General features: G+C 40.1%; 1 protein-coding gene across 6 annotated transcripts in view; it reads left to right on the top strand.

Annotated features, from left to right (window-relative positions):
* The window catches only part of RBMS1 (RNA binding motif single stranded interacting protein 1), a 150,458-nt gene extending 140,936 nt beyond the window's left edge, over positions 1 to 9,522 (top strand). For all 6 annotated transcript variants that reach the window (XM_072875241.1, XM_072875242.1, XM_072875240.1 and 3 more), the window contains exons 11-14: positions 2,043 to 2,153; positions 2,830 to 2,910; positions 4,144 to 4,228; positions 7,127 to 9,522. In XM_072875241.1, the coding sequence (XP_072731342.1) occupies positions 2,043 to 2,153; positions 2,830 to 2,910; positions 4,144 to 4,221 (270 nt within the window). In that variant the 3' untranslated portion in view covers positions 4,222 to 4,228; positions 7,127 to 9,522. The remainder of the gene's footprint in view (positions 1 to 2,042; positions 2,154 to 2,829; positions 2,911 to 4,143; positions 4,229 to 7,126) is intronic.
* Positions 9,523 to 17,383: the final 7,861 nt, after the last annotated feature.

The following is a 17,383-nucleotide window of genomic DNA, read 5'->3' as shown; positions in this document are numbered from 1 at the left end:
CCAATTACTTCCAGAGTTTTGACAATTACATCATGATTAAATCGTGGATCAAATGAAAAAAGAAACAAAGATAGTAACCTGAATTGGGGCATCATTTTATTAGGAAAAAAAGAAAGCTGCCTTCAGGTTATCGAGGTGATGAGGACAGAGTTACCAAGTCAGCATCCTGAGAAAACTTTTTTTTTTTTTAAATTGAAATGAAGGCACTTTGCAAATACCAATGTTTTACATACTGTTTACCTATCAGGAGCTGGAATTGAAGACCCAAGGTTTTAGAATGGGTCTAGCATAGTTCAGACTGGATAATTTGTGAAAGACAGATGGATGTAGCGATACTAAATGATATTATGGGCACTCACTTGAGAAAACCTGCATAGCTTGTTCTGGCTTCACCGCTCATGAGTAATGCTAGTCTCCCTACACTTTTGGCTGTGGCATCTGTACCAGACTGTCAGGCATTCTAATCTGTACTCTCCCATGATATTTTGCTTCTTATCTATGTCATTTGCCAATTAAATACCATTATATCTGAGACTTACTAGGTTTCTTGAGATGAGCATTACAAATAATAACAGGTGCTTTAATATATGCACTCTTGTAGTTCACAAACAAGTCTGTTTCCAGATATAGAAAGGATATTGTCTTGACTTTAATTAGCCTCTCCAGGCAGATTATAGAATGTAAATCTTCTTGGCAGAACACTTTCTTTTTCTGCATGCAGAGAAAAGTGATACTGAACCAGAACACCCTCTCACACACTTAATTGTTGTTGTATTTGTGTTTTTTGATGTTAAACACGCATGCACACAACTGTTTTTAACTTTTCTATCAACACAGATTTTCATAAAAAAACATCTTGCAAATCATGCTGTGAAAGACACAAGTTGATATGTTATAATGCTATAAGGTGTATTAGTTTCACAGGTATACAAGATGAGATTTCACAGTTGAAAATAAAGATCTAGATTCCCGACTTCAGTTTTGGCCTGTGCAAAGACTGGTGCTGTCTTGCTCATTTGCTTTGCAGAGAAGCCTGCAGACTACAGACAGGAAATTCTTTTAGTGTTTGATGTGCCTGTGACTCATTTCATCTACACTGATCACATGGTTGTTTTTCCAACTATACTCTGTATGGTTTTTTTCTTTTTTTCTTTTTAAGGATTAGTTATTGATTCAAAATACTCGCTTTCAGTACACTGCAATTATTTCTGTTAGTTTTGAGCCTCCATCAATTTTAATCAACACATCTGCAAGCAGAAGTCATACAAAGTATTTGGAAATGTGTTTTTGTAGAACGTGATTGGTAGAATGAAATTTGTTGATAACCCTCCATTTCAGATTACTCGGAAAACCTTATGAGCATGCCCTCCATATTTAGCAATCTCAAGTGTTTAAAAATTCGACATATACTTTTTATGAAGTTAACAAAATGGTACAGGAGTGATAGAAAGGTCGTCATAGTAGCTAGTGTTTAGACAAAGAATCAGCATTGCTAACCCACTTTTCTAAAACGTGTGTGCTAATGAAACCAGCCATTAAGTAGTGCAGCTGTCTTGTGTGTGAACATCGCATGTGAGGGGCAGAATTCTCCTAACACCAGTGTACCTCCAAAGCCTCCATTCCTAAAGATGAGATAAAAGTTTCTTCCTACAGCATGAAATTCCAAAGCTTAAGCTAAGGGAATCTGTAAGTGAATCTATACCTGGTAACATGTGCAGATTTTTGCTTTACAGTTAGCATCCGGTTAAACTCATATTTTACAAAGAGTTTTCAGCAGGTGTCTCAAGTGCATTGTACATCAGTTGCGTGTTCAACAGGAAGTCAAGGCAGTTCTTGCCCCATTACCAAACTGTGCAAAACGCATCTGCTTGAGTAGACTATTCAGAATGCCCCAGACCTGCTTCCTGAGTCAGTGCCTGGGATTAAGGAGAGTTCTTGTGGTGTATCCCCTCGGAAGGACAGCCCATTCTTAGACTCTCAAATCAAAATGTAATTAAAATCTGAGTGTTGCCACAACCATTTCTTTTTCTCTGTTTTAATAGGGTGCTGTGCTGACTCCCTCCATGGACCACACCATGTCACTACAGCCTGCATCAATGATAAGCCCTCTGACACAGCAGATGAGTCATCTTTCATTAGGCAGTACTGGAACAGTATGTAGCAATTTAATACAAAACAGAACTTGCACAAGTAGAAAATAGTGTGTGTAGATCGCAGTATGCATGTGCAGCTTGCATGTAGAAAAAAAGTAATCCTTTAAGTAGTCTTTCATCCAGTAAAATATTAAGAACTGTCTCCTTTTTAAATCATATTCAGCAGTTTTTATTCAGTCTGTTAGCTGATCACAAATTGGAAATGAGTAAATAAAAATAGATCAAAGCAAATGAAGGGAACCCAGGAGGTAACTCCAGAGTTATTGAAAAAGAAAAAAATAGGTGTTTTTACTCTTCAGGAGATGAGAGTTGCAGAAAGCAATACAAAGTGTGGAACAGAAAATAATCAGAAGAAGAGATGCAGGCTAGCTTCTAAACTGAAAGATCCTTCTTTTCTGAGCAGATAGAATTAAAAAAAGAAAAGATGATGATCGGGATTAACAGAGAAGGAAAAGTCCTTTACCTAGTCTTTGAAGTCTAAATTTCAGTTTTTTCAAAACAGGTATCTCACTTTTCTGAAAAGCCTGTTGATTTCAGACACAAAAGTCTTTCTCATGTATATATTGCTTTAGGGAAACAGTCAATATCTGTTAAACAGTATCATGATAGGTATTTCGAATACTCTTGAATTTAGATTGGGCTTTAACTCAACTTAATGGACTCTCTGTCTTTCTAGTACATGCCAGCCACAACAGCTATGCAAGGAGCCTACATACCCCAATATACACATGTCCAGACAGCAGCGGTTCCTGTTGAGGTCAGTATATTTTATAAAAGACCAGAGATAAGAGACATGAATATGATAGATTTTTTTGCTAGGAAAACTACTGTTTAAAGCTAACATTGTAACTGTGAAACTACTGTGAATACAATGTATATTAAAACTATAAAGTGTCATTATTCTCAACTAATATAACTAGTATTAAAACAAAGAATGACCTGTACTTGTAGCAGTACAGTATTTGGAGCAGTCCCCCATCTGACCATAGCTCAGACGAACTTTGTGTTTTGTGAAACCTAACTTTCAATAGGAAAAAGCCAGAAGGTATATTGTAGTTTTGATCTTTCATTTAGTTTTCCTGTGAGCAAACTTCTCTGCCAATAGACGATGATTGTAACTTTTTGCAAAGAATCCCAATTTTACCCTGGCATCTCAGGATACCTTGGTAATTTGCCTAATAAAGCCCTCTGCAAGTCCATTTGAAGAGCATAACTAAATGGTAGACAATAGTTTGTCTACTATTTTGTCTTACCGTACACCCTTTCATAGGTCAGTACTTAACAGAGGAGCTGGACAAAGTATGCTGCAGCTCTTGTATTCAGAATGAGTGCTAGACGGTCTCTTCCAGAGCCTGTAAGAAAAAACATTTCATTTCAAAGTCTATTTGTCCAGAAACTCCAGAACTTGTTTGGTTCAGTTCATGCATCTGCCCATGTGGGGGGCAGAGAGAAGGGCTTTTGGTAATTAGCTGATTGCATTATCTGCCAGAGCACTGTCAGCTGAATTAATTCCCTGGTTTCTGGGGGTCTGTGTGCAAAGTCCCAACTACAATTCTTTGTGTTGCCTAGTGCCAATCACACCACGGTACTCAAAGCGATAGTGTTTGTACATGTGGTAAGTAGATCTCATTCTTCTTACTGCCCCTCAAAAGGAGAGGGGCAGAATGCTCTTTTGCATTTGCAGATAGACAATATACTAGCAGTTATTTCCTCCCTCTATGTATTTATTTCTATAATGTCAGAGGTTTTTTTCATTATCATTAAAGCAGCTGGGGAAATACAAGGTTTGCATGATCATTTTATTTATCTATTTGCTGAAATGTAACTCAATACAAAGTTAACACCTCAAATTTGGAATACCCCACTTGAGAAATGTTAGAAAGACTTTAGATTTGAAGACTGTTAATTGCATGAGTCGCATGGAAATACAGATTGCAGATAACGCTGCCTGATTTTGTGTCTCATGTCTTGTCTTCCATTTTATTTGCAGGAAGCCAGTGGTCAACAACAGGTTACAGTAGAGACGTCCAGTGATCATTCTCCATATACGTATCAGCAAAATAAGTAACTGTGAGGTAGGGGCTCATCCTGTGACATAAAAGATGTGAATTCAAAGATATTTCATAACTTGCAGTACTCTGTATTGAAAAGTCTTTTTTTATATCATATAAATAACACTGATAATATTTGGGGACAGGCAGTGAAGTTAATTTGAACTTGGCCAGACTTAGAAGCCAGGAAAGGAAGTACAGGTTCCAGAAGTGAGTTAATGAATTATGAGTAATAGTGTTTTAATAATTTCTCTATAGCATAACTGTATGATGTTGTATTTTAATTTGTTCATCTTGGCAGCATGCTGTATACAAGAATAACAATGAATTAGCACAAAAATACTAGAATCACAATGCTAAAGGGAACTGTATTTATACATATAATATCCTCTAGTTCTGTGGTACATGTAAGATTTGGAAGCAGCTTTGTGACTAACTTACAGACCACAGGCAGGGGGTGATCTGGTAGAAATCCTTGCTGACCCTTTCTCCTGAAGACTTCCCTGTTCATCCTTTATTCTAGGAAAAAGCAGTTTGGTCCAGAATTTCATCAATTAATTTTTAAGCCACATCCTAGCTTGGCTCTAATTCCAGAGTTGTTTCACTTTCCTACTCCAGGTTGCCTCTGGTTTTGCTTGCATGGCCTTTCTTTACTAACCAATCATTAGCTTTACCTGAACTCCTTCCATGCAAAATTTTTGCTTTCTGTAGATTGCCATCCTGAAAATATTGTTTGTACTAACCATCCCCTTCTCCATCTTCCATGTTTTAAAATTCTGGAATTTAGTTTTTCCTTAACTCAGCTTTTTCTGAGTGCTTTGTAAACCAGGCAACTTGACTACATAATTTTTTTATCACATTTTGTAAGACCTCATAGACTGAAAAGATCTGTTCAGCTGCAGTGATGTGCTAGAGGCCATCTTAGAAGGGTTTTTCTACAGCCCTCACAGCATTTATTAGATACTCAAAAATCATAATCAGTTATGTGTGAGGAACTTCTTAATTCTTAATCAATGTATGATATTCTCCCTAAAATGTATAGATCTAACAGTACACACGTTTTGCCGTTACCTTTGATTTTGCAGGTCAGCTGTGTTATTTGACAACACTGCTCTCATCCCTGTTATTGGCATAACAACTTCTTATATGTTCAAGAATGTAAAGATAGAAAAAAACCAATGGGGAAACTTCGCACATTCAACAGATGGCACAGTCTGCATAGCGCAACATATGACCTGTGTTTATTATTGTAGCCTGGCCAGATGCCGGCATCTAGAGAAAGCCCACATCCTTGATTTGCATCCAGGGCAGGGAGAAAGCAAAGCCACAGGCTCTTCTCATTATCCATCTCCTAGTGTTAAAATCATGGCTCCTGCATGTTTCCTATGCCAAGGCTATTGGCTGGTGTTAACCACTTTTCAAGGAATTATTTGTTTTGCCTTAAGTCTCCCCTGTGGGCATGTAAAACCTCCTTACCAATAGAGATCCGTGATAGACGGCGAAGCGTAATCCTGCATGTCATCTCCCGGTTCTGCCTCTCTCTCCCAGCCTGTCAGTATCTTTCCCATAGGCTGGGGCCAGGCAGGAGGAGCAGTATTTAGCCTCCTGAAAGCATGAGATGTGTTGCCATCTGAGACACAGTTTATAATGATGACTCTGTGTAGAATACCGAGCTCTGTGAGCAACCCTGTGCGTTTGCTGTAAGCCAGTTCTCTGCGTATTTTATTCTCCAGAGAAGTAGTTACCTGTATTTATATGCAGTAGGAGCCAGTGAAATCTATGTCAGCGATGGCTATGGCAGTAGGCACGTGGGGAAGGTTAATATTACTCAACTGATTTCAGCCTCAGAGTATGGCATTTGGTATTTCTGTCCCTGGAACATGTTGGTACTTGTCATTTTTCAGACAGGTGAAGGGGAGGGAATTGACAGTTATTTCTTGCCCTAAATACAGGGAACACTGCGGTCTCTTAATTGTTGTGGCTTCACTACTATTGTCAAATCGAAACTTCTTTCTAAATGCACATGCGGCACTTTTGGGAATGTCCTATTAAAAGTCAGTATACATATTGCCATAAATAAGAGGGAAATGACAACTAGCACATTTGCACAAGTGGATGCAGTCAATCAGAAATACACAGCGTATCTCCTTTAATGGCTACATTTAATAACTTTATAGCTTCTTTTAAAAAAGTTGCTACTATGTGAAAATAGTCAAAGACCCTTGAAAAAACCCTGTGATAATTATATATGCACCTATAAATGTGCAAACCTTAAAATACCAGACTTCGTCTTGCCTAGAGAACTTAAAAAATTGTCTAAACTTTTTTTCATTAGCTGGGTATTTTTTTAAACCCATATGGCAATATAAGCCAATATAGTAAATTGAGAAGTCTTCCTTCAAATTTAATGAGCCCTGAATTGCTGTTAAGTATTAAGCGTCGTGGAGGCACAGCAGCTGTCTCTGCGTTGGCTGTTGTAACTTGCACATAGTCTCCCTGAGGCTGCACAGAAAGAAAGTTGTGTTCCTTTTCCAGAGATCAAAAGCCTTGGAGATGCCGCAGGAGTAAGCTCACACACTCAGCCACTTTTGGTCAATTAAAAGGAAACAACAATAGCAAAACAACAAAGAAGGAAATAGCTTTGAGTGCAGTCTCACGGTTCCCCAGTGGGAACTCTGCATGCTGAACAGGTATTAGAGGGGGAAAATACACTGCAGGCTGTAGCCTGGCAGAGAGCCTTATCCTGGGAAGGGCCAAGCACCTGCAGTGCCGCCTGTGTTACTTCTCCAATTTGTACTCAGATTAACTTAGTCTTCTCACAGCTGTCTAAAATAGGAAATGATTTAGTTTTATGGACAGCTACTTTAGAAAAAACCCATGCAATTATAACTCTGCTCTAGCTCTGACCTTTCTGTGTTACAGGTGTCCAGTGTTGACCTAGCCTGGAGAAGGGTGCAAAGGCTGAAACAATCATGGATTTTCCTGATCAATTGTGCTTTAGGAATTATTGACAGTTTTGCACAGGTTCTTGAAAATGTTATTTATAATGAAATCAACTAAAACTATTTTTGCTATAAGTTCTATAAGGTGCATAAGAAAAACCTTAAATTCATCTAGTAGCTGTTCCCATGAACAGGTTTATTTTAGTAAAAAAAAATTTTTATCAAGTGTTATGACGCAAAAAAAAATATTCAGATTTCTGGGTATGCACAGATGACCACGAAGACTTACTCACGTGCATGACAGAATTTGTGTTTTGGTTTATTTTTATTTTGTTTGTTTCTTTTTTTTTTTTAATTGTATGAAATGGGTTTTCTGAAGTTTCAAATAGTAAAACATCTAAGATGATGTTCTGTGCTTGCAGTGTGTGAGTGTTGCTTTAGTGCAGTGTTGCAGTTATAGTGTCTGGTCTTTTAGCTTTCTGTTTTTCTTTTAATGTAGTGTGAAGTGTCTTATCCTTTTCTATAAATTCCAATTTGCCTTAAATCTTTCAATGCTGTAGCTGTTTCAGTAAGTAGTCCAAACTAATGGTGTAGAATGCTTTGACCAAATGAGCTGGTCTATTATGCCTTGTAAAACAGCAGCATAGGGCTTTTAAAGGTAGTCAATAAAAATTGCTGAAAATTTGGCTTTTTTAATGTGTAGTAAGTGTTTTTAATGATTTTTCACATAATATGTAAGGTAGTGAAATGCAAGAGGGGAAAAAATGTTTTGTGTGAAACACATTTTCTGACTGGGGAAATTTTAATAGGATAAATTGTTTGTAAGGCCATATGCCAATAGTTCCCTCTGGTAGTTTGAATGATTTAGGAACTCTGCTGTATGATGCAATGTAAAATCTTTTTTTGCCTTTTTTCAGAAACTAACTTGATGTTCTAGTTTTAGCATAGGTAGAGTAGGGAGTTTGGGGTGGGGATATCACCGAATGTTTTTGTCCTTCCTTTATACTAATGATAGTGCTTTAGGATGAGGATTGTGCTGAGACTTAGCAAACAGAAAAGTTGCTATTACAGCAAAATGGCAAAAGCTAAAAGACTCGTTTTCAAACATAAGCTGAGATGTAAGTAGAAGCATAATTGATTGGGTACTAGCTCTCTATAGTAGGTAAATAAAAAGACTTGGCACTTTTAAAAGGTAACTTTACCAAAGAACAAAGAGCCAGTAACCAATAATTCTGATTTGTCTCAGCATTACGTCTTCTGTACTCTTTATTTTTGCCGGACCAGTTTGCGGTTAGGAGAATGTGCCTTTTTTGTACATTTGCATTTAGGTTTTATAATTTTAATTGATGTATGGACACAAAAGCATGAAGGAAGACTTGGATCCAAGCAGTGCCACACTTTACATCATCACTACAAGTGTTAAGTGTAAAGAAAACCAATTTTGAAACTATGAAATTCCTGATTCATAAATACACAGTTATTTGTACTTCACATATTAGATAATTCACTGCTACTAAAGCTCTTTATTACAATTGCATACGTTTTAAATCGAATGATAAATTAAGTTGTCTTCCAAAACTGTGTACTTCTCTGGTCAGCTGTATATGATCAGTTATCTACCTCAAAGTTTATTTCCTTTTGTATTGGGACAGGTTGCTGGCCCTCCCTGTTTCCACAGACCAAATCATCCTAGCTCGGGAGCTAGGGCTAAGCAGTTGTTTCTTTCAAGTATTTTTTAGTTTTTAAACTTTGTGTGAGTATTGGAGTATAGATGTCGGTGACATTTCATAGTTTCAAAAGTAAATTGCTGCTCTGAGAAGTGTAGATTCTAGTGAAATACATAGTCATAAGAGATGTGTTTTTGTTTTTTCTTTTTTTAAAAAGTTGTGGTATTATTGGTTCTATGCTCCCTGGAATATTACTGCTTTGTAAAAGTCCAGACTTCCTGCAGCACCTTGCCTGTATCTGGTAACTTTCCAAACCTGGATCTCTCACTACTTGATATTTTTGCGTTAATTAAAACTGCAGTATGATAGCTGTGTTAGAGGGAGGGAAGAGCTGCTGCCAGAAATGTCTGAACTAAGTGCCATACTCATTGTCTGGGTAAGATTTGGGAAATTTAACCTCTGTACATAAAGAAATAATCAGTTACTTAAACATCACATAGTAGACAGCCATTAAATTATAAAAAATTAATTTATGAAGAAAGACCTTTTGTACAGATTGAAAAAAAAAGATTTTCATAGAGATATCTATATGATCAAGAGAGTTAATTTTTTATTTTTGTTTTACTAGTGCCACAAACTTGCCAGTGGTAACTTATTTGTCCGGTTCAAGATAACTCTGTAGTTTTGTTTCCTAGGACTTGTTGTTAAACGCCAAAAGACATTTTTGAACTGTAAATTTGATTAGATTGTTAGCTTTTTTCTGTTTTATTTCTTTGAAAACTTTTGAATAAAAAAGATCCAAAAAAATGAAAATACGTCGCCTTTTTCCTTCAGCTGCTCTTTTATTGGGGGAAAACCCAAACAGGTTATGGTAAAACCTTTGTGTTTATTTTGAAGTGCTCAGAGTTGCTTTCTGCTTTTCAGTCTGGGTTTTTCCTTCCTCTATCTTTTGTTAAAATCAAATTTTAACTCTTTCAAACCACATTACAAAGTCACACTTATTCTTTCAGACAAAACAGGAAAAGACGTATGAAAAATACATGATGAAATATCTGACTTGAATGCAAGAACTCTGTTGTTCTGTGTGTCAGCCCACACAGAGTTGTATAGTAGCACACATATACTTATGTACTACTATAGTAATACAACTACATTTACACTGTAGTTGTAAAGGCAAGAAGTAAGGGTGGAGATGGAGGGTCACTGTGGTAGTTCATAGCATTGAGTTGCTGCCTAAACGTCCTTTTGTCTTCCCAAGTGCACTGGCGTTGGCTGGCATACCCAGTTCTGGAGAGCAGAGGTGGTACTTCACTGGAATTAAAAATTATCCCAAGTGTTCACCTTCCAGCTGCAATCTTGGAGCATTTTATTTCTTTAAAGATAATCTCGGATTTTATTATCCTTTTGGCAAGCTCACCACTGCCGATGGTGTGTATCAGACAGAGGACTGCTCTGCTCAAAGTAAGGCTTGGAAAAGAAATAGAGTGAAATGTCAACTAGCGTGTCTCCTCAGCCAAATACTTTTCCAATCACACAGTCCTCAACACAGCTTTGTATCGACGTGTATGGCAGGAGAGGGGCTCTGACCTAGTCTTGAGTGCCCCAGGGTGCACCCAGAGGCAGAGAGCAGTGACTGGGTGATCCAGTGGGCTCCTGCGCCTTGCCACCAGTGCTGGATAGGCAAAGGGGAGGCTGGCTCACCGCAGGCTGTGCCACCCTGGAGAACCCTCTCCCCCCTTGGGAGACAGTCCTTTACATTATACACCCAGTTTTTGACATATCCCAAGGACGCCACCAGCCCTGCGACAGGCCAGGCAGCCTGCTGGGTGGGTCAGCTGGGGTCACGCTGCAGGCAGCGCGCAGCTTTCGGTCGCACGATGCTGATGTGAGATACTGAGAACAGATGTGTTTCCAGTAGAGCTAGCGAAAGGGACTCACCTAGAGGTTAGCAAACTTGATTTACATTAGCTTATGCAATAAAGACATCCTTGACAATGATGGCTCTTATTATTAATGAAGAGAAGAAAACCTCATACTGTATGCTGCTAAACACATTTAGACTCCTGTAACTGAAGAAATGCCATTTTACCATTTTGTGGTAATTTAAATACTGGCCCAGTATGTTGCCTGTCTAAAATGCAATGGATGAGAAGATGAATACAGAAAACTTAAAGGATTTAGTTACATTATTCTTATTCACCACCATACTGAATTAATCTCAAATTAATAAGTGGTCTTTTTGAATGAAGTATGAATACCACCTTACAAAAGCTATATGTAATAGAGTAATGCAGGTTGGAAAGACTTTTTGCTATCTATTGGCTTTTCTAATTAGCCCCATGATAAGCTTAGCTCTCTTACCTTAACTCCAAATGTATTTGATAAGAATGAATGCCTTCAGATTAGTACCTTTTGCCTGATAGAATAAGGTTGTGTGTATCATTTCTATCAGGCAATCTGCAATAATGCAATGTCTTTATGCAAGATATTTTTATTATATATAATAAAACTCATTTATTACCAACTGGCTTGTTCAAACGTTGACTCCATCCTGTTGCATACAGTTTGTTTTGAACCCTACTTGCAAACATGCTGTTAATAAAATGTTTTACCTCTTAAAGATTGATAAGCATCATGTTCACGTAGGATGATTTTAAACTGATACAAATATTTTCTGCAAGATTATGCACAGACCCTATTGTTTGTTCGTTGTTAGCAATTAGGAAGTAGTCTTTCTTTAGGCACTGAACAAAATCTTTTTGTCTTTCTCTGTTTTTGAAATTAATGAAATGGGCAGGTGCAAGAGGAGTGCAAGCAATGCATTAACAGCAGTGTAGGAAAGTACTCTTGATCAGCTGAGCCCTGCTAATGACTGTGCATATATTGGGCTAGAATATTTGTGGAGTAAGTCAGAGTAGTCTGAAGCACTTTCCTGGTACTTTTTGTCAGTTTTTCTCAGGAAAAAAAAATTTAAAAGTGCTGTTTTGCTCTCCCCTTCTAGCTTTAATTTATGCTATGGTACCTCCACCATACCAGACAAACCTGATGATTGACTAAAACTGTGCCACCTCACTTTCCACAGAAACATCATCTGACAAATGCATTTTATGCGCCAGAATATTTATATCGAGTTTGTACTCCTACTCCTGTGCAGACTGCACTGCACTGTTCCTTTTGCTTTGATCAACTGCTCCGAAATTATTTGCAAACTTTCACATGTGTTGGAATAAGATACTCAAGCCTATCTTGCCTTTTTGTGAAAGCCAATGTGTTATTTGGTGGCATTTAAGATAAGTATGCTGCTACCTTCCCAACACTTGCAACACTGACATACTCTTTCAACTGTGGAAGATCATCTGTATCATTCCCTAGCCAACAAATTCTGGCATTGATTAACCCAAACAAATCTGAGGCTTTTGGCTGTCACACTTGGTCAGTTAATTCTACCCAGAATAGGAGTTAGGATATACAAAACCTATTCTGTTTGGCAACTTCTCCTCCAGCTACTAAGAAAAGCCAAGCTGATGTCAGAACAGCAAAGATTTGCAGTGCAGTGACCAGAGGGAGTGTGTAAAAGCCTGCATGTGGAATGAGTCAGTCGTTCCTTTTCAGGACAGCTCTAACTGCATCTACCACCTAAGAAACCTGTGCAGCCCATTTCTCTAGTAAAGAAGAAATCATACCACAGGAAACTACTACTGGATTTTTTTTTCCATGTCCCAGAAGAAAGGACAGCTTGTCAACAGGCAAGCTTTAACTGTTTAAGTTATCTTGCCTTTTCCAACAGTATCCCCTCACTCAGTACTTACATCAGTGGTGTTCTGAATTCTGCTGTTTCACCCGTCTCCCTTCAGCTGAATAACATGATCTCTTTCGACAGCTTCACTGGGATAGAGATTTTTGGAGAACTTAAAAGAATGAAGGTATGTGGCACCCTAAAGACTTCGCACATGCACACTACAGGTGTTCAGATCAACCTGCTCATGCAGCTTCCAAGTAGCTTTATTGTTTTAGAGCCTAGCATGCTAGTGTTACCAAGGGGAAAAAACATTTGGAAAATGATTTTTGCATGTACACACTTCTGATCCTAAAGAAGTCACCTGCAGTAGGAACTTTCCCCAGTATTTTCACCACCTGAAATTCACACACAGGGCTGATGTTTTTAAGCAATATCTGTAAAGCACTTAAGGATAATGGAATAAAGCAATGGTTTAAAAGAAGGCCAGTAGAAAATTTACTAGTAAATAGGATGTTTTGGTAAATAGTTTTAGCTTTTTGCAAGCACAAACAGAAAATGACTTTTCCTTTGTAAGCTTCAGTCTTTCCCCAATGGGAAATACTTTTCCACCACTGTGAAAATACTCTGCTGATTTTTTTTTGCCTTCCAGTGAATGTATAAAATGTGAAAATGTATTTACAGGTATTTGTTACAGCCTTGCTTTTGTATCAGTTTGTTCAGGTATCTGTAGCCAGTCTCAAAGATAATCTGTAAGCAGAATATATGTAACTAGGAGCATAAGGCAGTTATTTATTGACTAGCCCACAGAAAAGAAAGGTAGGATTTCACGAGCCATTAGGCTAAGCATGAGTATGCTCACCCAGCAAGGTACCTGTGGTGGCTTTGCTGGCCCCCAGCAGGGTCAGTCCCTGCAGCTCCCTGGAGCAGACCCTCAGAGTTGCCGTGTTTCCATCTTCTCCCAAGCTCCGTCAGTGTCCCTGGCACCGATGACTTGCCCCAACGAACCAACCTGATGCTTCCTGACTAGCCTTGCTCTTTTCTTCCTTTAGATTTTATATCTTTCCATGTTGCTGCTTTCCTTCCTGAATCCTTGAGCCAGTGGCCATCCTGTCTCAACAGCTCTACCCCTGTCTGTAATTTTACCTTTCTTACCTCTCCACAGACATTCTCACAGCTTTTTTTCAGCAGTCTGAGGCAAGGTTACACAGCTGGGCCAGATCAGAGCTGGGCCTTGGTGCAGGGGCTGCTACAGCCCTGGGAGAGGGGAGGGAGGCGTGCGGCAGGGGCTGCAGCGAGGGGATGGCGTGCTCCAGGTCTTCCTCCTGTCAAGAAAACATCATTCAAGTGCAGTTGGAGGAGTGGGTATCCAAAGGGCTCTGAGTGTTGCTGCCTTTGCCAGAACAAAATGAAAACTAGATTTCAAACAGCTTTAAGAGGGGCTGGTGTAGCTTGGTAGAATAAAATGCTCCAGAAGTTACCAGCTGCGTGTATCGTAAGTTCATGACCTTTCAGCCCTGCTTTGCTCACTTTCCATAGTTCAACAAGTTCCAGCTGTCAGTAGGAAGAGGGTTCATACGTGAGTGGGAAGGAGGCAGCTCATCAGCAAGTCACAAGCTTCGCATAGTAAAAAGCCCTTTGCCATTTGTGCAGCCACTGTGCCATAGATCTTGAACCACGGAAGTTACTGAACAGCGACAGCGGTAGGGAAGTTAAGCTTGCATACAAGAGTGGGAAGACAAATCTTAAAAACCAAGCCCAAGTTTTACCCTTGGTTTTTAAGTTGTTTCTTAGTAAATTATATTTGTCTTTAAGAGAGTGGTCTAGCTCCATCTTCACTGTGGTGTCTCTAGAAACAGCAAAGCTTTACCCTCCACTCTAGGGCAAATTTTTGGTACTGAAGTGCTGAAAATCCAGATTTCAGTTATTAAAAAAAAAGAACTAAGCAGTTCCAGGCATTCCTCTCCTGAAAATATTTTGCAGATGAAACCAGCCAGTCTTCTCTGGGAAAACAATTCAGGACAAAGCATACCACTGCGTGTGTTACAGTAAGCGTGTGCACAGCTCATCTGTCCCAGACGGCGATCACCTGACCAGCCCCGCCATGCGCAGTCCTGCCCCCTGTCACGGCCGCAATTAACGCCCCAAGCAGCAGGGCCCAGCCGCGGGCGCTGGCGCTGGCAGCCGTCCCTCCTGCTGCCGCCGGCCGGGCAGCGGCGAGGGCGCGGCGAGGGGCGGGGCGGGGCGGTGCCCGGGCGGGGCGGGGCGGTGCCGGGGCGGGGCGGGGCGGTGCCCGGGCGGGGCGGGGCGGTGCCGGGGCGGTGCCGGGGCGGGGCGGGGCGGTGCCCGGGCGGGCCGGGGCGGGGCGGTGCCCGCTGTGCCGGCCTCCGCTCGGGCCCTGCCCGCTGCAGCCGCCTTCGGCTGCTGGTGCCGTCGGGGGCCAGGCTGGGGACGCCCCCGCCCCAGCGGTCCCTCTGCTGCTGCTGGGCTTACCCGGGAGCTTGGACAACATCTGAGCGTGCAGCCACCAGAGGGCATCTTCGCTAGAAGCCGAAATAGTCAAAAAAGGTGACCTTCCCTTCCTACTGTGTAATTATGGTGCGTTTATAGTTACCTGTTATTAAAAGCAAAACCTCATCCTGCCTTTGCACAATACAATGCAAGTGCTCACGTTTCTAACAATGTGTTTTTACTCATCATTAAGACAGCAATAGGACTGTCTTTGTCAGAGGAAAAAAAAAAAAAGCTGTAGTTTTCTTTTGGTTAATGAAATGCGTAAGGGTGCCTTCACTGCCCAGCAGGCAAGGAAAAAGGAAGAAAAAAAAAAAGAATCTAATCAAATCCACGACATCACCAAAAACACAAGTGCTCCAGGCAGGGTCAGGGAGAATCGACAAGTAGCTTGTATGTGACAGACGAACACAAGAGGAGCCAAACAGCAAGGGAATTCTGGAGAAGTCAAGCAGACTGCAAAGATTCAACCCAGACCAGACCAAGAAACCTTTTTCCCGTTAACTCAAAGCCAGTCTATTTGCATGTACTCTTGGGAGCATCCTTTTGATTATTATTATATCTTTGTAAAAGCCAAGACAATTAAAAGTATATTCATTTAAAACACAGTGTAAAAAAACCAAACACCTTCTCAGGAAGTAAATACAGCTCTGAAAAGAAATTAGTATCTTGGGGGCTAAATGAAAAATCTGTACTACAAAACAAAACTATGCAAAGTATTTGAGGTGATACAGGAAAGGCTGCTCGTTTTTGCAAAGTTCACTCAATAAGACCTGTCAGTGGTCATTCAAGATGAATTCTTATGTATCTATCCAGATTACTATTACAGATGGGGAAGGTGGGAGGAGGGGACAACAGAAATAGTTACTTTTGCTGCCTTGTCTCTATCTGCAGTATGGCTTGAATCTAATGAATAAATTAACCATAACCCCCAGAGGATGGTAGTGCTTCAAGTCTCAGAAGCTTTTGGTAGCCTCCCTTTTGGCCAAGGGGAATCGGCTTGCCTACGCATTCAGACAGTTGCGTTCACCTCTGTTCTGCTGGACACTCAGCCTTATACTGCATCATCAATGCCCCAGGCAGGGCCAGCGACTCTGACCTACACAATCTTGCTCGTAGATGTGGACTACAAGAAGCATCTGTTAATCCCTGCCTGGGATTTTGGCGCTCTTCAAAGTAATTAGATGAATCACTTCTGGACCAGGCCAAATTGCTGTAGCAGGCACAATAAAAGAGCTGAAGAGCAACCAGAACAAATAGGACAGTTCATAGACGGTCATGAATAAAAATACTGTAAGTCTGGAAATATAAAGTATTTCTCTGTTTTGCATACGCCCTAGCCTTAGGCTAAACAGTGCACAGACACAGACTTGAATTTCTGGAAAAGGATCTGATCCAGGCGTGTGTTTGCAATTTTTGAGGCTTGCTTTTTATATTGAATGAGGATTGGGGAGAAAAAGACACAAATCCAATTTTTTTTTTTTTTTTTTTTTTTGCAAATTTCAGACCTGAAAGCTTCCCTTCTCTGTGGTTTTTTTCTTCACAGTCTCGAGTACTTGTGATTATCTTCTTTTGGCATCCACCTCAATGTCAGCATGACTATGTTTGTCACAGGTTTTATATGCTGCTGCAAGCAGGACTCAAATTAGGATTGGTGTGACCAAAGGACAATAGCTCTGCCAACAAGACAGACTTTTTTTGATCTAACTAGCAGATGCTCTGCTAGCGTCTCTCACTTTTTTGCCTCTCTCTTGCCTAAAGGACTGAAACCAGCCTGTCAGTGTGATCGTACTCACGGGAGCTACAACTGTTTGCACAAGATCTGAATCTAGCCTAATACCTACTTTAATAACTGCTTCCAACAGCTACTTGTGAAGGCTCTGATGGTAAATTCCATTCAATATATCAGAGCTTTAAAAAGCAGAGATTTTTCCAGAAATGGCTACTCTTTTTATAGAGGCTATTTTGCACCGTAGTGGATTATTTTAGATAGTAAGAAATTGTTCCTGCATATCCCTGGTCATCAATCACTTGCAAGAATAATATTGCAGGGGGAAGAGGCTAGAAGGAGACCCTGCTGCGGTTCAAACCTTGAATTCCTTTTTTTCCCTTCCCCTGTTACTTGACAGTAGTTTTGGAAGAAGAATAAACTACCAGACTTATTAAAGACCTGGCATAAAATATTGGACCAGCTTTTCAGGTGTCACTGGGGGGCAGTGGGTCTAGAGGTGTCTCTCCAGTCCAGACTTAAGAAGATCTTAACTAGCTTTAGCTTTTCAAGCAAGCCTGAAGGCTACTGGCTGCCAGTCATCCTGACAAGGTG

Source organism: Ciconia boyciana, chromosome 10 (assembly GCF_034638445.1).
Source record: "Ciconia boyciana chromosome 10, ASM3463844v1, whole genome shotgun sequence".
NCBI classification, from domain to species: Eukaryota; Metazoa; Chordata; class Aves; order Ciconiiformes; family Ciconiidae; genus Ciconia; species Ciconia boyciana.
This window is presented reverse-complemented; position numbering and strand designations above follow the sequence as displayed.